This window comes from Helicoverpa zea, chromosome 8 (genome assembly GCF_022581195.2).
Source record: "Helicoverpa zea isolate HzStark_Cry1AcR chromosome 8, ilHelZeax1.1, whole genome shotgun sequence".
In the NCBI taxonomy this organism is placed as follows: Eukaryota; Metazoa; Arthropoda; class Insecta; order Lepidoptera; family Noctuidae; genus Helicoverpa; species Helicoverpa zea.
In genome coordinates this window covers 2,390,784-2,413,944 of record NC_061459.1, presented here as the reverse complement: position 1 = coordinate 2,413,944, position 23,161 = coordinate 2,390,784, and the positions used below count along the sequence as shown (strand labels likewise).

Genomic DNA, 23,161 nt, shown 5'->3' with positions numbered 1-23,161 from the left:
TAATCCATCCACGAGTCTTGTTTCCTTTTACGGAGCGCGCAGCTTGCGGCCGCATAGAAGAAACAGCTGACCGACGGCACGCGCTTCGAATGCATATTAATGTCGCACCCGCCGCAAAAAACACGTATAAAATCGAAATGCTACTATGAAATATCGAACCAGTTTGAAGTGCAGGCGCCTCAATTATGCAATCGTCGTACGTGGACAACGCATAAATCAAACCACGCAGTCTTTGTAATTGTGTAATCGATTTCAGTTTTTAACAGCATATTCTTTGTTTTTGGTGTCAGGCTACGCACGGTGTGTAGCTTCCAATTTAAGCGTTCGCCATAATTGATGTTCGTCGTCGCCTTCCTTTTACAGCGCTTCCCTGTCCCGAGTATCCGGTAAAGGAAACAAACACGCCCTTAATTTCATAACATTTGTAATGTATACAGAAAAAAAGTTTCGTTGTTTTATCATTACAGTTTTAGTTGATGAAACACACTTTTAATCTTCAGAATATGTGGGATGGCGATAAAATAAATTGTGATGATTTATTATCAATGGTACTATAGTAATATCTTATCAAAATTGCTCGGCAAAAACGCTACAGTACTCAGATAGTGGGTCGATAGCACGCACGCACATTTGGCGAGGGCGGTGATGTTGTCGCAGAGTAAATAGCAGAATGAGTTCATCGCAGGGATCCTCATTGTCCTGTCCACATAATGAGTGAAGCCATGACATTTCTCCCCCGCGGCGCCTACAGCTGCCCATCATTACTATTGAACAAAAACTTTCGATTGACAATAAAACAATGAAATACGTTTACACAAAACAATCTTCGATAAGCTCGATGTTTGCAAACACTTTCTTTTGATCGCGGACATCGGGACATCCCCTTAGCATTTTATAGCAGAAACAATAATAACAATTTATCAGGCTATTAGTATTAAGGCAGCTGTATACTGACGGGGCACGTTCGCATTGCTAATGGACACTAACGCGATAACTTTATATCCATGAGGGTGGGCAGGACAACTGCGCCGGTGACTAACAAAAGCATGGTATATACTCTCATTGTTGATCGCAGATAATTAAATTGATTCCCTCTGCGAGATTATAAATTGTCTCTGAATCAAATAGGTAGTAGAATTTTAATGCACTATTTTATGGGCTTTGATCTTTAAAAATAGCGGCTCCTTGATTTGTGAAGAGATATTGTGAGTGTAAATTAAAATGAACGTTCAAGTTTCTATTTTAACGCTTGATGCCGGAAGGGCATTAAAATAATGATGAGCCTATAAAATATTTTATCCAATCGATAACCGGACAGGACCTCGTATAAAATCTCTCACGCAGGCTGCACCGGCCGTCGACGCATAAAATTCTTCACGCCACATTTTCCAGACACGTGATATTTCTAGAGGCAGCCTGTATGAAGCAGATGTTCTAGGTCGATGACGTTAGACCTTTCTATGTTGTCGCGTGCCCTGACTTATGCACATGGTGTTGTTATTAATGCGCTGTTAGCAAGCCTCCGGGGTTGTCAGCACTCGCCTTTTTATGCGCTTTGTTCAACAAAAGCATGTGTTATTTTGGTATTTAGATGTGTTACTTAATGTGTTGTGGTGGAATTCCGGATTAGATGAACAAGTTTATTAACAGGTGTTCAATTAGTCTTAGAAAAATAAGTTTTTTACGTGCAGCTGCTTTTGAGATGGCGTCAATGGAAATGACGCCATCATAATGGAAACATTCAAATATCACAGATTAACTTTTCTTCAAGATAAAAGAGCTTTTGGGTTTGCTGATAGCTTCAAGAATTATTTGGACGTTTATCGTACTTTAAACAGTTTTATCTTAAATTAGGTTTAACGATTAAAGGTCACATATTCTGGCGTCGGCAGTGAAGATCGTAATTCTCCCAACTGGCGACCACTTAGTGTTTGTGACGTTAATGACGTCATTAAACCTCTCGTACGTCCACTTCAAGATCACGTTAGTGTCACATCATAAAATAAACATTCACACATAATGGGCGCCCTCCTTTGTCAAGAAATGTAGAAGTCATGTCCAAGAGGCAAGTACATAAGCAATGATTTTAGATGAGTAATTCAAGATAATTTTATATCATAATCATCATGATTTAATGATTACGCCTTAGCCCTAATTGTAACATTAAAGATATGTACCGTCAAATAAACATCAAATATTTTGTGGGTAAGGTTCGAACCGGGTCTCAGAATGAAAATATTTAATGCTAAAATTATTATTAATCCTTGTGTAGCCAAAAAAGTAATGTTGTAATTCCTGTTCATATTGTCCAAAGATTGTCATTAGCGGAACAGGTCCCGTAACTTTCCTCATTTGGGGGGGTTTCCTAAACCGGCAGTCACACCTGCTTGCAAGGGGACCCGAATTCTTGTCGAAGGGCGCTGGGCTGCCACGGAACCACTATAAATCATTATGTAAGTAATAATATATTTATTGAGTGAAGGTGCTGTGAGAGTTTTTGTATCAGAGTATTTATAAATATGTAGAGATATTTATGATTTTTACATTTTAATAGATGTCCGTATAAAAAAACCTAAAGCAACCTGAAGATTAATGAATTAACTCACAATTTCAAACAGTTAGTAGAGAATTGTATTCCCCTAAATATTAAGTCATACATACTTTTTGCCTGGTGCTCGCCCTGTTATTTGCACATTTTACTTTTCAATTTGTATATCCCACAGAAATATTTAAATGCTGCAATATTTGAACAAGTTTTCACCAACTTATCTTAAACTATACATCTTCGATAGTAAAATTTATGCAAACTGACGTTTCCGTGAAATAGAACTTTATGTAATTGAGCACTTAAATTTTCTCGCGAGCGTCTCACGTTGGCAACGTTTCATATTGGCGATGATTTATTTTCAATTCGATATGAAATATTTTGTGCATTTCGTTCAATAATATTGTAGAATCTTTTCAAGGAATATGTTTATTTAACCCTTAAATGCATGATTTTACCTTTTTAAATACCATAAATTGAAACAGGTAGGTAATTAAACATAGATAAAGGGAAAAATAAAGAAAAAAATATTTATTTTCCAAAAAGTATATTTTTATAAAAAAAAACTTACTGATGTAGATCTACATCAGTATGCATTACAGTTAATAATAATAATGTAGCCTAAGTACTATGCTATTAGAAATAGCCTAATTATGGAATTAGGCTTACTGCAGTGAATGAAAATCTTTGAAACAGTTGTTTCTCTGATTTAGACACAACGGTACCTACATTACATTTGGTACACGACCATTGTGTCGTGCCCTTACAATTGGGCATCTTGCACCGTAATCGATTCGTGTGTGTGAATTTCTTTCACAATGTGAAAGTGAACTGTCATATTGTGAAAGCTTGAATTCAAAAACTAAGATAAATATTTTTAACACCTATTAAAAGTAAAAAATACTGTATTTGAGTTACCGTTTTAAAATTATTTAAGGACGAAAACACCGATGTATATATATGTTATGGACCATGTGATTAATTCGGGCATTACTTGTAATGCCCGAGCATTATGAATAATGTCTAGCTTTATCGGGCCAAGTGATTAATAACTATCTTAACTTCATTATTTTTCACATTGTACGGGCATTATTATATTGCTACATGATAGTTGGGCAAATTGATAATAAAGCATATTTTACGCGGTGCGAGGGTGGCAGTTGCTCTAATAAATAAATCCTGTTACTTGCTACATATTTTATGATTATTGTTTTGCAAATTATATGTTCTATTTTAATGGGAAATTATAAGTCTAGCCACAAAATTATTTATTGGACAATTGTCATCTAATTTACTAACTCGGCCTTGTTTTTTTTTTATCTCATTTTACTTGGCTTGTTTTTTTATGGTAGAATTTAATTTGGATTCAAAACATTGTATTAAAAATTGAAGTAAGTGACGAAAACGAATCGCTGCAAAACCGACTCCACGTAGTCTTGTCTGCCCTACCCCTAGAGTGTAATTCAAAACCGCGAAGGCGCGGAGGGGCGAGGCGGCCTGCGAGCTAAGGCGCAGGTAGTTGAAGCGCTCGCCGCCGCGGCTGAGGCTGGCCGGCTCTGCCGGGCAGCAAGCCGAAGTTGCGGTGGTGAGCGTGAAAACCATCTGCGACGACAAGCTCGCATGGGACCGCCGGAGCCCCGCAGCGCCGGAGCCGTGACAGAAGCCATGCTTGCTGCATGTTGCATGCTTACTTCCATGCTGGGTCAATTAATATGGGATGTGTTATATTTTAAACGTACTGAGTAAAAAAATTAGAAGCTAAATAAATATATTTTATGATGTCATTTAATAGTATTTTAGAAGTTTACTTTAGTTTAGTTAGAATGCGTGCTACAAATTTAGATGCTAAAAAATAACCATCATGCTGAGTTGTATTTCGAGTGATTTATTAGAAGATAACTAGTGGCTAAGATAGTATTATTCAGATGCTCGTTAATTGTGGCTGACTTAGTAATTTAGAAGGCAACATAATTTTTTGGGGGCGAATAACGATATTAAAAAGAAGCCTGTTTAAATAGCACCCTATTTTAATTATATTTTCATTTGACTTTTATTTAGAGAAGATGCTAATTATGCCAAATAATGAATCTGATTGCTTAAACTTTAGTTTATTTTGTTTTATAATAATAAATAATTTCTATAAAACAAAGATATGTTGTAAAGTAATTATATTTTATGTTATATTTTTAATATGACTCTCCTTAACTTTTAAATGCAAAAACTAGTGGATTTTTAAGGCAGAAGTCCTTCATAATTAATCCAAATCATGAGGCTGATTATTTAAGTGGTTTAATATTTAGTTTATTTTAAGTTAAATGTCAATAACAATACAAAATATGAAATTAAATATGTTTGTATTACTTTGCCCAAAAGGTCACGGGCAATATGTATAGTGCCCGGTCAGTTTGATTATTGGATAATTATTATCAAATTGCACTCTCATATTGGGCATTTTTCATAATGACCGGGCATTATGTATACTGCCCAATTTATCACTTGGTCCATAACATATACATCATCATGCATTTAAGGGTTAAAATGGTAAGTATGGGAGAACTGACATTGTAATCTTTATTTTATCTTTTTCCCGAATTTGATTGTCTAGTCTCTGAATAGAGTAAAATGTGTATTAAAATTAATTTGCAGAATTTTAACGCTATTGTACCGAACAAAGAAGAGCTTAGTAGTCAGTGTTAAATTGAATAAATCACTCGTAGAATTAAATTATACAATTAAGATAATATAAGTAGCCTAGACTAGACTTTATCGTGGTAAAGCTTTACCTAATTGCATGATCAGTTTTTCTTCGGCAAGATAGCAATGTTAAAAAGTGGCAACGGCTCGGTATACCATCTTATCCGAGTAAACATGGTACAAATATAGGAGGAGTAAAAACTAAAACTATAGAAGGAGAATGTTTTTATAGTTTACGTTTATAATTTCCATAACAAACCTTGGTTGGAAGACGAGTTTATGACAAAAAGCGTTGGTTACAGCGGTATGCCCGGGTCGGGTTTGAGCTATGCTAAGCGTCGTTCTCGCTCGCTATGCAACCCCGGCACGGCGAGGGGACGAGGCGAACTCGTAATTATAAACAGGGCGAGGTGAGTCGAGGTGTCGAGATATCGCGATAATATCGAAACGTTTTCGTTTAATGTTGCTGGCGGGCATTTAATCGCGGAATTTAATAAAATGGTCAAGCTGAGCGCGGGGAACGCTGATTTATCGTGGGCGATCGCAGCGAGTATCGATACGGAATCCTACTCGACTATCGATTCGAATGTATTTTTTTAAGATTATCGATTTTTTTTCTTTTTTTGGTCCGGAGATTTGTTTATTGACTTCATCGACGGATAACTTTTTCGGCCGATACATAGTACAAAATAATTCGTTGCTTGAACTGTTTTGACTCTTATTATTTCAGTTAGGTATTTATTGTAAAGAACGCAACAGTTATTTATCGAAATAACGAGTCTTGATATAGATCTAAATGCGACTTTTTTAATAATTTTTAACATTCCGCGATTATAAACTCAAATACATTAGTGAAGTACCAGCGCAGGTGTGGAGACAAATATTTCGAATATCGATCGATTGAATTACAACATCAATTTTAATCACGTAATTATGCAATTTGCTTGTTAGTGTAATAACTGTGATAGATATCGGACTCAGTTAATAGAATTAATTTGTATCTACATTGAAGTTTATTTTTGATATTATTCTGTCGCTATGAATCGATAGAGGTGTCCCTCCCTTCTAATGTAAATTCAACTTCAGAACATAATCCTTCTTATTAATCTTTCGTTCACCACTCTAGAAGTTAAGCCATGTCAAGGTGATATAAATGTATTTATTGGATTAGTCCATTTATTTTACAGTTAGCCAGCTCATTAAATTACTGTAATGGTTCAACAAATCCGGAATTGCAAGCAATAAAATTTTATGTGCTATGGGTATATTTTAGCACTACATATTATTAGTATTTGTTAAAAGTATCTACTTACTACAATAAAATATACATTCTCAATTGTTTTTTCGTTTAGAATCAGTCAAATGCTTATGACGTAGATCTTTTAAAGATTATAATCTAACATAAAAGATTATCTCAATAATTTACACTGACTTGTTAACTCACGATGTTAAAACGTAATCTTATTTCAAAATATATCATGTTTTGTATACCAAATATTTATTCGGGCGTTCACTAATTGTATGCGAAAACCGTCAGTTCAGTACACCGAGTTTATGTAAAGATATGAGATAAGGAATTAATTTTGTAGTTTGAAGTTGAACGTCTAACAGTGTTGCGTTTCGGGGTAATTAACAAATACCTTTAGTCTCTCGAGAAGGGCGCGATAGCAATCGTGAACTCCGAGAAAGTTCGAAACTTCTGCCTACGTGACTGGATGTAAAGTGAACTGATATTTGTGAGCTTCCAAAAAGCATTTCGGTTACTGTCAAGTCAGCACGACGAATGACAATGAGCGTGAAGTAGCAAAATGAAACAATGTTTAGGGAAGGAAACATTTGAAAATATTGTGGAATTTGGGGATCATCCCCTCAGTTATATTTTAGAGTAGCATATAAAGTTCGATACAGTCATAGTTTTCATAATAGAAGTCTAAAAATAGAATAGTAGATTCACCATTAGGTACCTACTCATAAAATATGTTACAGGTAATCGTGTCATGAATGATTATAATTATGCGATTATCACAATGAAAATTACTAAATAGCAGACATCTTATCTTCAGGAATATCCTATTGATAAAATTCCCCGTAATTGAAGCTTTATTTTCAAACCGCTGTATTAGATCCGGGAAAAGGTTTCACATACGATTTCATCGATTTCTCGACAAACAATGAAGTAAAGAAAAATATATTAGCCCCTGTGATGTCCATAGTACGATTCCCCTTTGTAAACGCCCTCTCTTGGGCGATTGCATCGGAAGCAGTAGAAATGCAGCGGGATTATGCAGCAATCTGCCATCAGCGGCCCCCTCCACCCTTGAAATGTATCGTGTTGCCAGGATTAATTGGTGTTTACCCCCAGTCTTGGGGCAAAATATCTCGTATTATATCACGCGAAATTAGACTGTGTAATGGTAAATTAATAACACTGGTCAACAGCATTTTTGGTGCAAAGGTGAAATTTACACGCGTTTTTGTTACTTTAGGAGGGGTATATCTCTAAATCCCTACGTGCTAGTGCAACTTTATGTTCTGGACTTCGATTATGTATCAAATATTCTACAAGAAATTGTATATTTCACCTTTGCACCAAAAAAATAATAATAATATGTTGACCAGTGTAATATATTGAGGTATGGATACGAACAGTTCTAGAACGAAGGCTTGTTGTACAAATACGTGGATAGCGGATAATACAAATTGGTAATTTAAGAGAGGAGGTTTTGTTTAGTTAAATTGCAATTATACCAATTACAATACCTTTTTCGCATCATTTGGTATGAACTTTTATATCAAAGAATCCTAGACCCTTGTGAACAATATCGCAATCTCTCAATTCAATCATATCCTGTAGTTATCAGATCGTTGACCGCGGAACAGAGAGCTATTTTCTCCCGGCGTGACCGCGACATATCCGTTCAGAAAATTAACTCGTATATTAAGAAATGTTCATTACATTTCTTAATTTGGAAGATATGTTAGAATTTACGAAGGAATTATTGGTGTGGAGAATTTGTCGCTCACTACATTCCCAGTTGAAATACGAGGAATGCAATTGGACAATACGACGACGTTTGTCTTGATAGATGGGCTCCAATAAATTGTTGACTTAGCTGCCTACGTATAGAGGGCCCCCGAATACCTCACGTTCACACCTATAGCTATGTGTGCACGCCATATTAGACCAACCATTCAAAACATGACCCCTTTTTTTTATTTCAAAATAAAAATTCTCAAAAGATATTTTGGAGTAAAAGTTTTAAAAAAGAATTCTCACGGAACATCCCCAAATTGAATAAATGCAGGTATTGCACACAGCAAAGTCTATTGAATTTTTTTACGGAGAAAAAAGTTCACTATTCAATCACGAACTAGGATTATGCACTCGTTGACCTGGCTTATTTCTTATGTATGGAAAAAAATACAACGGAAGGAATATCTCTTAACCACCCAATACCCAGACGTGCATCGCATTGCTAGATACATTCCGACGTTCAGTTGGAAAGTCAAATGTATTGTCTAACTACAATTTCCCTCCGGGACCCCAATGGTATTCGGTTCGGAAGACGTCTCTCATTGTCTGGCTTTACTAAAATATAACCGAAGCTATTACGAACTTCAGACGTACTATTATCACGAAGACACGAACTAATCAGACAATATGTAAAGGTCAATAACATAAACGGAATATATTAACTGCTCACAAAATATATTTATAGCGTTCGTGCACTGAACAAAAACTTGTTTCGGCTAATTTCTTGGTCGTCCTTGCCCGTCCTTCAAATAAAAACTAGATAAAAACAATCGCCAAATCGCAGTTTCAAATGCAAGGATGACGTAGAGGCACACGCGTCGCCTCGAGCGTAGTATTTGGTAGACTAATCGTTTATAATTTAAATAATAACAAAGGGTACCAGAGAATCGTCCGCGCCCGATCGTCCGACCATTCGCTAATTATAGAACGCGTTTAACCTAACCCTAAAATTTCGTAATCGGTATTTAAATTTTTAATGGCGGTAATTGACAAGGATCAGCGCTACATACAAATCAAAATTCTATATGTACGACACTTAGTGGGAGTTCTGCTGAGAAAGATTTTTATCGTATTCTTTCGAAACAAAGAGATAGTTGACCATTAAAACGTAGTTCGTGACATGTGTACGAGTCAATTACAGAACGCGTGGGTACAGTTGTCCCGGTAATAACGAAGCTACTAAAATTTCTTAAGCGATGTATGCTATGAAGTTATAGATAAAGAATCTATAAGCACAATAAATAATCGAATCGCCATAACATTTTTGTGAAATGTCAAAGGTGAAAGAGACTGGGACCACTGAAGCAGGTGTGTTCCGGCTGCATAGGGGCAGCTGCTCGCTTATAAAAGAAAAATACCTTATAATATTAAAAACCGAGTATCGATTTTTATGCGATGAAAAATAATATAATTGTAGCTTATAATAGGAGGTAAAAACTACAAAATATGAAACATAGTTTTTAATTGACCTCTTGGTAAAACAAAGGACACAGATTCTAAGAATACATGAGGAGTGTATGATTAGATATGGTCAAAAAACGGAGAAGTATGATGATATTTCAAGACAGACCGTTCCAAATCATAAGCTATTAAATCACTTAGCCTAAAGGGTACACCCACGCCCAAATCAACAATTTATAAAACGCTATACGCTCTTAAAGAACTTTGAACTCTTAAAAATGACCTTAACAAGAAAGTTTCAAATATGAAAACGACTTCCGGCAAGCCGGGCATGACGAATTTCAAAACATTTCTAATGATCGTCCGGCATCCGGTTGGAAAAACCTCAAACCAGTAATTTCCAAGTAGACACCATTATCATTCACGCGTCATACGTGAGACCCTATTTGGCATATTTTTATCTGAATTCAGCACTGTATTTTTCCTTCCTAGTTATTGCTATAACTACAGCAACTTTTGCGATTCTGCGAGCTTAGTTCCATTTTAGTTAACGGAATACTTGCTTCGTATATAGAGGCAAACACCACAAACATAAAAGGTTTTCTCATTTAAACGTTACACGGTCTTCTTTCACGTATCCATTCGGTCACTTAGAGCAGTCTCGACGAAGCAACCGATAATTGCATTAGCGAGGAACCAGTTTGTACATCACTGCCCTTTGACTGCACTGATTCTTTATGACGTACCACGTGAGAAATACTCTATGTGGGATGGAAACTTAAAACTTCTGGTCCATTTTGGTGGTACTAATGGCTTCACTTCGAATCGTGATGTCCGATATATTTCGTGTTCTCGAGTTGATTTGCTCTCGTCCATTAATTGACTTTATAGTTGAACTTTAGAACTCGTTCTCGAACTATATCGGCAGGAGTTATTGTATGGAAGGATGTGGTTCCCCTGCTTGATAAACTAAAACTCATTAATCACGCAATTAAATACCATGAAATATGTGCAAATGATGTTTCCGCACTGACTGTTCAGACAAAAACCCGTGATAAAACTTTTCCTGTTTTAATTGGCTATTTTTCTCGTTCCATTTGTTAACACCAATTATGTTGACTTGAAAATGTTTTAGAAATAACGTTGGTAGTAAATAAAACGACCACTTTAGGTTTGTTATACCTTATTTGATGTTACAATAGTAACATTAATCAGTAGAATGTCGGTGTAAGTTATCGCCCTGCCATATGCTCAAACAAAGAGATCTTAGTTTCAAAGCCTGATAAAATTACTGGTGTAATGAAAAAATATTGCTGTAAAGGGTGCACGGAGAGCTCGTCAATATTTCAGTCTCAGAGTAAACAAACGATAGACAGGCAGACATCAGGCAGATACTGAATAGGTGAGTATTTCCAAGGTTATTTACATTCCACGTTCTCCGAGTCAGGTTAGTGTGCAGACTTCAATTGCAGTAGGTTTGATTTCTTGCATTATACTTATGTACATAAGTGCCGTTATGTAAAATGACCGTAGGCCAAGTGATCAGCAATAAAGGTTTTCTAGTTGACCAATGATGACGAGGTAGATATACGGCGATGTCATGAAATCTTTGCACTTTGCGCTACAATCGGCATATCTTTGATCAAATGATAATAATCGTTACAACGTGATATTGTGCTATATATGGCGATTATGAAATCGCAACATGACGCAGTTTACATATGACTACGCAAATGGATTGCGTATACAGACTTATCAGATAAAGAATTCGTCTAAGGTTAATGTATGTGAATAACACAATATGTCCAATTAAGTGCTCCAGAGCGATATCTAGTAATTAGGATTGTAGAATAATAAAAGGAAAAGGTCACAGCCAAGTTACAATTTATCCTCAATTCAATTTATTCACATCCACTGAAGACCAAAATTTCAACAATGGTCTAACGGTGCCCTTTAGTCAGGCAGGAACCATTGTCTTGTCAGACAATTTTGGTAGATTTTCGTCTGCTTTACGACTTGTGACTTGGGCAGTACGCACGCGTCAAACCTCGAACAATAAAAATATAAATAAACAATAATGAAAGTTGAACGACCACGGTTGGCGTTGATGACTCAGTTTCTACCTGACCGGACCAGTGTCGTTTTATTACAAACTTGTCTGTGCCGATGCCGTGATCATCACAAAGACAGGAATTCCGTATCATCTCCGGCCGTAATCATTTTTTCTGTCTCCCTCTTTCTTTCTTACGATTGCAGTGGTCGAGGAACTTTACGAGGTCTAGGTCCTTTGTGTGATTTACTGGCAATATTTTTATATATTCATTTTTAATATTGACCTCCAATAAAACCATAACAGGCTCTTCAGATAATTTAAGTGCTTTTTGAAATCGAGTTTCTAAAATGATAGCTTCGCCAATTTCATCGGTGTATTCTTAGTTTTTGTGGCGACTTTACAATACAATACAGGCCACTCCAGTTCATGCCAATAAGCATAAATCCTCGCTTAGTTTTTTTCTCCAATATTTAAAAACACAATTTCCAATTCCGATGCTTTTCTGATCGTTAAGTTTTTACTTGCATTCTACAAGGCCTTATACTAAAAGGCAAGCTGTTCCGAAATTCAAATCAAATCACATCCACCGTTCTGAGCCCATAAGTCGGGGCATGCGCAACGGCCGAGGGCCAATGCGCCCGCGCACGCTTCTAATGACAGCGGGGCGGGGGGGCGCGCGGGGGGCGACCGACCGGTTGCGTGCTGCACCGCGGTAAGTACATGCCATAAGGGCTCGTATCCAGCTGATTTGATTGGGAATATCAGCTGATTTTATGGATATTTGTGATTTCAATTTCATGAATACCGCGAAAATGATTCTCAGTTGTCGTTCTCAGTATTGAAAATCAAAGAATTCTACTCTGAATACAAAGTACACGTTTTTATATTCCCGCGAAAACAATTTTACAACTTGAGTTTTTTGCTGTTACTATTTTATGTTTCGCATTTACATATAACCTTACAGTCACAAAAGAAAATGTTCGTCGTTAAGACAGGTGGTAAACTTTACTTTCTAGGCGTTATTTAATACATTGTAGAAGATACAAGTTTTTGAGCCGGTCGCTTTTGAAAAGTGGCGTCGTATAAACAGCAGCTTACCATTGCGCGGCCGGGAACCCGTTCGCTGTCCCCCGGCACGCCCGGTTAGAACTCCTAACTTTTTATTTTACAACTCACCCTTTGTGGCTTAGGCTCGCGTGAATGCCCTACTACCTACCGACCGCCAACTAACTTTGTTCCTTTTCTAAGGTGATTTCCACGTCACTTTAAAAACTTTCGCGCCAGTTCAGCAAAAATATTGCTAGCTTTGTATTCGTGTTTTTACGTTCTGGCTGTGGTGTGGCTGTGACTAGTATTGGTGCCTGGGTTGTTTTGTAATTTATGGAGCTGTGTTTGAATTGTTTTGGCATGATTCCTGGTTTTCAATTGAGATTTATTTCTTGTAATACCTAAGTATTGCAAGTCGGCTTTTGTTGGCATTGGATTAAACGTAATAGGATCGATGATATTGGAAATGTGAGAGATGTGCAGAGTTATAGAAGATTACGATTTTGGGCCATAAGGTCACTTGGATTCGTTTCAGGGTTATCAATGTTCGATAATGCTTTTTGGAAATATCTATACATATATTTTCTGAAATAAAGGTTCAGTGGTAAAGAATATTAGAAAAAAAAGTTATCGATAAGATATTTCGATAACAACGAATATGAAGGTCTATTATGGTGAAACTATGGAAACCACAGTATGTCTCAGTTTTACAGCTCATACTGAAAGACCGATCTGATTACGGTTGCCACGTTAAAAATTACAACATAATATCGACGAAATAGTTACGTGAGCTATGAATCGATAACGCACGGCATGGTTCAAGTGTCCCTTATCGATATATTGAACTCTAGATAAACGTTATCGAATTGATATTTAACGAAAACCATTGCGTTAAAATTTCAGTAGAACTTGTTTGTTTACTAAAGTCAGTATGAGTAAATAAGTGTGTTATTTTACAATCATAGTTTTCTGGAATCCTTGATTTAGTTGAAGTGGTCAAAAAATGGCACCTGTGTTATGGTATACCTAGTTAATAATTTCATGGTATTACTGATATCAGTAGAGTACGTTAAAACTATCAATTTTCATCATAAAAACACACTGTATAAATAGATAGGTACCTACTAACAAAAACCTATTTTTATTTCCTGAAAAAAGTACTACATTCAGAAAATAATATCTACCTAACTGATATGCTTAAAAAAAACCCCCGACCCAAAAAAAGTACGCAATTATTATGACAAAAGGTTAAAAACGCTAAACCCTATAAAAAGCAAAAAATAACTTTTAACACTACGTAAGTACCAACTAAAGCATGTCAGACTAAACTAAATTTTGTCGTGTCGGGGGACCGCTCTAATTATCTAATTAAGATTCGTGTTTTTTTATATACAAATGTTGTAATTAGGTAGGTACCTATCATTTGATTTATGTAAGTATTTTTGGAGGTAAAAAGCGGTCCCCCGACACGTCAAAATTTAGTTTAGTCTGACATGCTTTAGTTGGTACTTACGTAGTGTTAAAAGTTATTTTTTGCTTTTTATAGGGTTTAGCGTTTTTAACCTTTTGTCATAATAATTGCGTACTTTTTTTGGGTCGGGGGTTTTTTTAAATTTATAATTTAATTTTATTTCATGCTTTTTGAAGGAGCTACTTAATTTTTCCTTCATTTAATTTATTTTATTTTAAGATGGGGTCGCTATATGCGATCTCGGCCAAAGGAAGCTGTTTAACAATCCTCATGGCAAACTGGCTCTGGGAGAATTGCACAGATTGAGAAACAATAAAGATTAACCTTTGGTGATCCAGGGTTATATACCATTCTAGGGTTTCATCCGCCACATCCCATTTCCAGCATCAGGTTCTCGTCAATTAGAAACATGAAGAGAACCAGTCAAGACAAATTCAACGAGCCCAAACTCGATGGGTTTACTAAAAGGCAGATCAGGGTTACGTCTCCTATCTTCGTGTCTTAACAGCAGACCAGCTCAGTGGTTCCAGAAGACATTAGTATTTCAAATTTCAGATCCCACATATGCTTGCAAGTAAACTGAGCGTGTAACATTCCTATCACACCTAACAAACGAGCTGATGACCTTGAAGACCTGAACCGATTTCCACTAAACATAGCTAAGAACACTCCCGAATGACATTCCTTTCAAACAAAAAAAACCGCATTACAATCGGATCATCCGTTTGGGAGCTACGATGCCACATACACACACACACACACACACAGACACGTCAAACTTATAACACCCCGTCGTTTTTGCGTCGGGGGTTAAAAAACAGAGTTTGATTAGAAACAAGTGTGACACATGTAAAAGTTATGTAGGAACAAGTACATATGTAGTAAGTATGTACCTATTTATGTAAGTAGATATTCAACTATCGTATGTACCACGTTATATCTCAATTGGACTTATCAATAAGCACAATGACACAAACTGGCTGTTATACAACTAGGTGCATCTCAGTTCAGCAACCCCAGATAATACTTTGTCAACAAATACAGCCGCGTTGTGATTACATCTATACTAATATTATAAAGAGTTTGTTTGTTTGGTTGTAATGGATAAATTCAAAAACTACTGGATCGATTTAAAATATTCATTCACCATTAGAAAGCTATATTATCTGCGAGTAATATAGGCTATATTTTATCCCGGTGCTGGCAGTAGCTCCTACGGGACGCGGCTAGTAAAAAACGGCTAGTACATTATATACCTACACACATGTACACCTACCTATTTTTAAGCGCACATTATGAGGAAAGTCAAGCTGTAACTAAAATAATAGACGTCACGTCACTTTTCCTTTAAAACTAGAGATAGCCTTTACTGAAAGGAAAATTGACTATTCTGGAAGCAGTCATAATTATTATTTAATCGAGGAAAATAGAACACGTGTAAGAAATGATTGTAGTTTTAAATAATTTGGTATGCCAATAAGGCTTAATTAATGTTCAACTATTTCCTTTCTGCTTTTGTACTGTGCTATACCATGTTTGACTGTACCATATTATATGAGCAATGAGTAAATGCTACCAAAACTATATGTAGAAACTTTTTCAGGGTGTAACAAAATAAACTATAATGTGTATAAGTTACATTAACGCCCTACCTATCAGTTCAAAAGTACTTTCGTGACGTCATATACCACTTGAGTGCACCTGTGACCACCTGTCAATAGCATGTGTCATTAAAACTTTTGACATACTGAGTTAAGTGCTTTGGGAGTACCAGCTAAGCTTGAAATAAGTGCTTAAGTATGACATTTTGAGTTCTGATACGGTAAGGTTCTTAACACTTGAGATATAAGAATGTGAGCAATTGAGCATGAATGTTTAGAAGTGTTTGGTTATTTCTGTTCTAAATTCAATCATAAAAGCCACACTTTGTAAGCAAGCATATTATAAATTAGAAGATTACATTCAAGATAAAAATGCTTGGAAACATGCTGGTCCTGCTCCATAGGACATACTGACAATATCTAATTAATTAACAAATTAAAATTACACCAGCAAGTAAAATTGTATTCATCTTTTGATTATTTGTTTGTAACTTTGTACCGAAATATAAACCAATCAGTCATTTTATCCTCATTTGTCTTTGCGATTCTACATGATCTTTGCATGCTGTTACTGTATGTATCAATACATACAAACTGTAATACCATATTATTTTTAAAAAGAGTAACCATGGAGTTTCTTGCCCGTTCTTCTCCATAGGAAGCTACTTTTGGAATGGGCAACTAGAATCAAACTTAGTTATAATTTTGACATTCCTAAGTGCTTGTAAAGGCCTAAGTGAAATAAATGATTTGACTTTGACTTTTACTTTGAAATTATTGTTGTATTGTTATAGGATTATGTTATTTTAAGTATGCCTGTAAGGGGAGACACTGATAAAGGTAAACTTTTTTATTTCTTTGAGCTAAGCACCATACCAGTATACACATAGGTACTTACATAAGTAATTAATTTGTTAACATTTATATAAGTAACTAAAGCAACAGCAATAAAGTTACAAGTGAAGTTAACTTAAGAATGCATTAAGAAAATAATGTAAATGATTCACAAAATTACTTCTAATATTAACAATATACCTACTAACGAATAAAATGGTACAGTCTCGTGCAAATACTGGTAGCACACTAAAAATAAATAAACAAAAAACATTGAACAGAAATTAGCTACAATATACTCCTGTATACTTTTCGTAAGGGGTTCTAACTGTCATAGAAATTATTAAATTCTAGTAGGTAATATTCCTATTCTACGCAGAAGCTACTGAATGGTTTTCATGAAATTTGGCAGTAATATAATATAAAAATAATCAATATAAAATAATAAATAAAAGCAAACACACAGATGCAATTACAAAACAATCGACTTATCACATATTTGACCGGGACCAACCACACCTAAATTCGTGTATGTCGCCAACGTTATCACGGGTATTGGTGACCCACATATCGCCACTTAACCGACGCTATCTAACTGTGGTATCATGCTTTACAGCTCGCTTACTAAAGCAGTAGTCAGTTTGTTGTAATATTTTAATTTTGTATTTTATTTACTTATAAGTTAAAAATGTGTTTTATATGTTAAGTTAATATAAAAAACTTGGTAATAATGTAATTCTTTACAACTAGCCTACTAAAGCTGTAATTAAGCTATCACTATTACTAGCTATCTTTTAACAAAAGTGCTAAGTCAAGACTATAGTAAATTAACAAATTTTTATCAACTATGTACACAAAAAAAAAATGAAAAAAATGAAAAATATTTATTAGATATTACACTTTGTTACTTCTAATAAATATTTTTCTTTTTTTTTTCATTTTATGTACTAGTATACTGATAAAAGCAAAACATGCAATCTTAAGACCTTAAAATAAATTCATTAGATATTATTATTTATTAATACATAAAAAATAGTCAGGGTGATTAATCATGACAATATAAGTTAAAATATAGATATCAAATACCTAGGTGCTTTGTAACAAATGATAAACAATTATTTTCTAAACAAAACACTCGTTTTTGTGGTTGACTGTAGGTAAAAAATGCAAAATATATCATAAAATATTTCATAACCAAAGATTAGTAAACTACAGAAAAAATAGAATATAAGGTCATGCACATCTTAATTTTCTACTCTGTAATATAAAAAATAAACATATGAACTCTTTCTAAGGCCTATTTTAAAAAAGCAACCAAAAGTAATACAAGTCAGCCAGTCACTAGGTAATCCCGCCCAGATAACGAAAAACAAAAGCAAACTTTGATAACATCTAGAGCTACACACAAAAGAGATTTCTTTTTTTATCATATCATGACAAATTCTACGTCATGACGTGATAATGACCAAAGTTTACCTTGATATTATTATAATGAAGTCAAGTTCAATAGTTTTGTTTTGAATACAATTTATAACTAGCCGTTTTACTGCGGCTTCACCTGACTTATGGGAACTACTGCCCGTACGGGGATAAAATATAGACTATGTTACTCAGGAAGAGAGTAGCTTTCTAACAATTATTAAAGAATTTTTCAATTCAGTAGTTTCGGAGCTAAACAAACAAAAACCAAATCCTCTTTATTTTATTAGTATAGATGAAGATTTGAATGAATTTAAAATGTTTGCATCATTCACTTATCGCCTGCAATGATAGTTGTCAAAGTCAAGAAATCATAACATCATGCTGAATGCGAGTGACAAACTTATAAGGAGTTCAATAAGTTATACTCATTAATTAAAGATTAAAAGTATGATTAAATTAAAATTTGTAAGTGCTACCAATTTACACTGCAACAAATATAAATATTGTACAGATATTATATAAAATACTTAATATGTTTGAGTACATCACAGCTCAGCATTTGTGTAATTCCCAAAAGCCATTAATTTTATATAATGTTACAATAAATGGTATTTATGAAAAGAAAACATTACAATGAAAATCTTATTTAAATTACAACAAGGGTAACACTGGTTTTCAGCGAATGGAAAACTTTCTACAAAGGCATAGGTAGGTAATACATACCTAAGTAAATAAATTGAGTGCAGAGATGCTATTGTTGGCTTTTGTTTTATTATTACAATGCTTTCAGCTTTTTCTTAAACTTAACTTCTTTTCAAATTCGGTGATGTGATAGAGTTGTTTTGTGGTTTTAAAGAAAAACATTGTATTGTGAAACATCTTAATTATGTACTTTTCCAGAAATTAAAATTTGTAATACCTGAAACAATGCCCCTTAAGTGTAATCATTAATGTTGAAATATAATTTATAATTACACATTCTTAAAGTATTTTAAATATGGCATGTGTGTAAATTACAATGGATTTAAAGCAGTTTGTCCATACCAAAAACTTATATTTTAAGTGGTATTATTAAAATAATTATGTGCTAACATGTAAGTGGGTAGGTCAGAAATATTTTCATTAAAATATGATGTTTTATTTAAAAAACTACAGTCGACAACAAGTCACGTAAGCATTCTCATAATCTTACGAGAGTGAGACAATCGTCGTAGGATGAAAGATGAACAAGTTTTCTGTAAAAAAAGTTTAGATCTTGGAGTTTTTTGAGCTTTTTACCGTTAGCTAGAAGCTAATTAAAAGCCAAGGTTATTATTTTTGGCAACTCTCTAGCTGGACGTACGTAAAACAAGTTACTTAACGATTTAGGTAGCAGCAATTAGATAACGCAAGCTATGTAACAAAATGTATCATGTTTATTCGTGATGCCACCGTTATGAGAATTGAAATACCTATCTTTCGAGGCCGATTTTTTGTAAGTCTACAATTTCAAATGGTAATACGTAGCGTCGCGGCACCGCGGCCCAGCACCACTATCCGAGGGCGTTCAACCGAACTAGAGCCGCCATAGCAACACCCAAAGTTTTTCACAATGGCCATGACATCGAAATCAAACAGCCTCCGGTCACTGGAGCATTGACTCTCAGAACATCGCGGCCGCAAACAAACTTACGAAACAAACGCGAGCGTACGTTTTGCTAACATAAATAATCAACAACATACCTGTCAGAAGACTCGGAGCTGTCGTATCTGTCCAGACATCTCTTCTTCCTATCGTCGCCGTCCACGGTGCTCGCATCAGACGATTTTCGGGAATACGAACCGACGACCGCGGCGCGATTAGCGGCCACGCCGCGCGTATCACTTCTCTCACACGATTCACTCGTTTCCAGTTCCCTGTAGAACGATAACTTTACACTATCGCCGTCAAATGTTTTGCCACTGCACTTTTTTGTGTCACCAAGTCCTTTATCGGGCGCGGAAAAAGTTAAATCGTTCATTTGTTTCGGGCCGGCACGGTCCTCGGGCGACCCATCCGCCATCTTTGAGCGCACGAGTGTTTTGTCGCGAGTTTCCATGAGACGCCACGGGCAGCATGGGCGCTGACGTCGCGCGCGGAGCGGAGCGCGACGCGAGGGGCGGCGTGACGTCACGGCGGCTGCGCGGCCGCGGGGGCAGACCGCGGTGACGTAACGACTCCGCCCCCGTGCATGTGCAGGGGCGCTGTCATTGGCCGCGCGTTACGCAACGCGAGCCTATTCAAATACCGGCGCGAGAAGGGAGCGTAGGATGGCGTAGGACTCGGCTGCGATAGGGACAGGCCCATCCCAGCCCTAACGTAACAAATAATGCAACGTAATGACGAGCGCGCACACTGCCGCGGCTACGCTCGCTCCACACTAACAAGTGCATCCAAATTAATGACACGTTCCACCCTCTAGCTTTTTGAACATTATCATAATTTCCGATTACACACTTACGATCACGATGTGAGTAATTTCAAACTTACCCAACTATATTATATTTAGGCACTGAAATAATGATGTAGGTATTTCCTACGGTGTTGTGTGATCGATCCGATCGATCATAGAAATGATTAAAGATTTCTAGTTGTCTGTGTCTCAACCTCTATGCTTAGCAAACAAAACGCGGGAATAAAATACATAGGTAAGGAAAAAGGTTTTACAATTCGTTTTTTTATACCTAGTTATGTATCTCGTTTATTTAATTTCGTTGAAGGTACATAGGTAGTAGGAAAGTACCTAATCCCTCTATTATCTACAGCTGTTTCATTGAATCATTTACCTGGGGCCCGATTCTCCTAAGTTAATAATGTCAAAATCGAATAGAAATCGAATCGCAATATGATCGCAATGGCAGTTTTAACCATATCGGGCATTCTGCTACTAATAAAAGACCAATCGTATTAGATTGACATTTGATTGGTGTGCGATTGGTCTGCTATTTTGGTGATTTTGGTCCATACGGTAGTTTGCTGTACAATCATTTTGCAATCGTAAATCATTTGCAGCCAAATGATTCATTATTGAATGACAGAAAAGGACAAAAACGTTTATTTCAAAGAAAAAATAGCGGAATGCCACATACGTTTCAATCGTAATCGAGTCGGGATTGGATCTCAGTCGAATCGAGTCGAACGTGAATCGTATGTTGCTTAAGTATAATTAGGAGAATCGGGCCCCTGATTGGCTTGTAATGTTACCTGTTTAGATTTAAATTCTAACATAAAAACAATCTTCACTCAATAGAAATACGGTATATTTTCCTTTGTTATCCAGCAGGTGATTGCCACAAATCCACCCTTATATTGTCGTCTCTTTCGCACGATTCGAGCGGATTACCCGCCCAAAAATGCGTGTGAAACGTAGGTAATGAATGCGTTCCAAATTAATAATATCAGGAATAATTTTTATTCAGTCAATAACTAGGAAAAAAGGTAGCTCATAAAACCGTATTCAATTGTAAGCTCTGAGCTATATCGGCTTAAAAATATAACATAAAAGTGTTTTATTTAAAAAGATAAGTTAGGACGAGACTCCAGCCATAAAAAAATAGGGTGGCACCCCCATTCTATTTTATGGGACTGACCATATTTTTTTCACAAATCGATGCCGATAGGCGATCTCTAATTGCCCTATTGAGGCGAGAAGTTTGTGACCAAGGTCGATAGGTAGGTAGGTACTTAGGCCAAACAATTTGCATTACCTATCATCAATCGTGATTGTGGCAATGCAGCCAGACAGCCATTTGGTAGCCAGGTACGATCCCCGCTGACAGAGTTGCGGATGGGTTTTTGATGCTCATGGCTTAAGTACCTATAGTTCGGCCATTCAGAGAATGCGTTCCTGACACGTCGCGATTGAACTGACGACGTAATAACATTCATTGATTATTGATATAATAATGTTGTTTTAATGCTCCTCAATTGTTAAAACGGTAAACAACCAGCAAAAATATTTTTATCGTAACTGCAACGCCATTGCAAAGTTACGTCGTCAGTTCAATCGCGACGTGTCAGGAACGCATTCTCTGAATGGCCGAACTATACCTAATTTTAATTCACCCACTTTTTGTATCTACATAATTATTCCTGTTGATTAAATACTTTGAAATACCTTACTTAGGTAACCTATGTGTGGTAAATAACGTATGCATTCATTTACGAAAGTTTTTTTTTTAAATTAGGTGGATACGGTCATAGACATAATATTGGTAAACAGGACTGCGCATATAAACCCAAAAAAACGAGCCGAGTGAAACAGTTAGTACGGAGGCTGTCTGTCCCTTTCTAATAGGGTGACTATGAGATTAAGCTATGTGAGACAAATCCGAATTTGCTAAGATTATTAAACACAGATTAGTATTGAAGTTTTAACTTACGCAGTTTGTGACCTTAAGATACTAAAAAAGGCTTTTAATAATTAGCGGAAATTAGCAGTATAAAAGCAGGAAGATTCGAAGTGAAGACTGTTTTTTTTGTATTTCTACTTCATATATAGACTGCTGAGCCATTTATGTCGCCTTTCTTCATTTTTTGGGAAGCTATAACAATAGTACAACAGTTTTAAAATCCATCACCCATATTTTGACTCGTTACAAGAATTCATGGGCACCCTAGTTGTTTGGTTTACGAAAATGTTATTATTAGCTAACCTGTGGAACGATATATTGCAACCACCATAGGATTCACTTTTGCAAGTAGAAACGCAACACTTTTTCACCATTTTAATAGTTTAAATTGATTTAATACAAAAAAATATAAACAAAATTTTAAATGCTGATTACGCGCCAAGAATGTTCAGGGTTACCGCTAGAAAATAAAAAAAAGCAAAATAAAAATTTATGTTGTTTATGTTTTAATAATAAATACGAATAAATTAATGCGATTGTTATTAATTTGTTGACTTACAATTGTTAAAATAAGATAAAAATATAAGTGATTCAATTGTTTTTGGGAAGACAAAACTTTTGATCACAACATTTTTTTATGCTGGCAAGGTGTTAGAAAGAGACAAACAGCCTCCGTTCGAACTATCCC

General features: G+C 35.8%; 1 protein-coding gene across 1 annotated transcript in view; it reads right to left on the bottom strand.

Annotated features, from left to right (window-relative positions):
* LOC124632789 (zinc finger protein jing homolog) overlaps positions 1-20,151 on the bottom strand; it is a 130,705-nt gene extending 110,554 nt beyond the window's left edge. The window contains exon 1 of the mRNA XM_047167752.1: positions 19,825-20,151. Within this exon, the coding sequence (XP_047023708.1) occupies positions 19,825-20,144 (320 nt within the window). The 5' untranslated portion in view covers positions 20,145-20,151. The remainder of the gene's footprint in view (positions 1-19,824) is intronic.
* Positions 20,152-23,161: the final 3,010 nt, after the last annotated feature.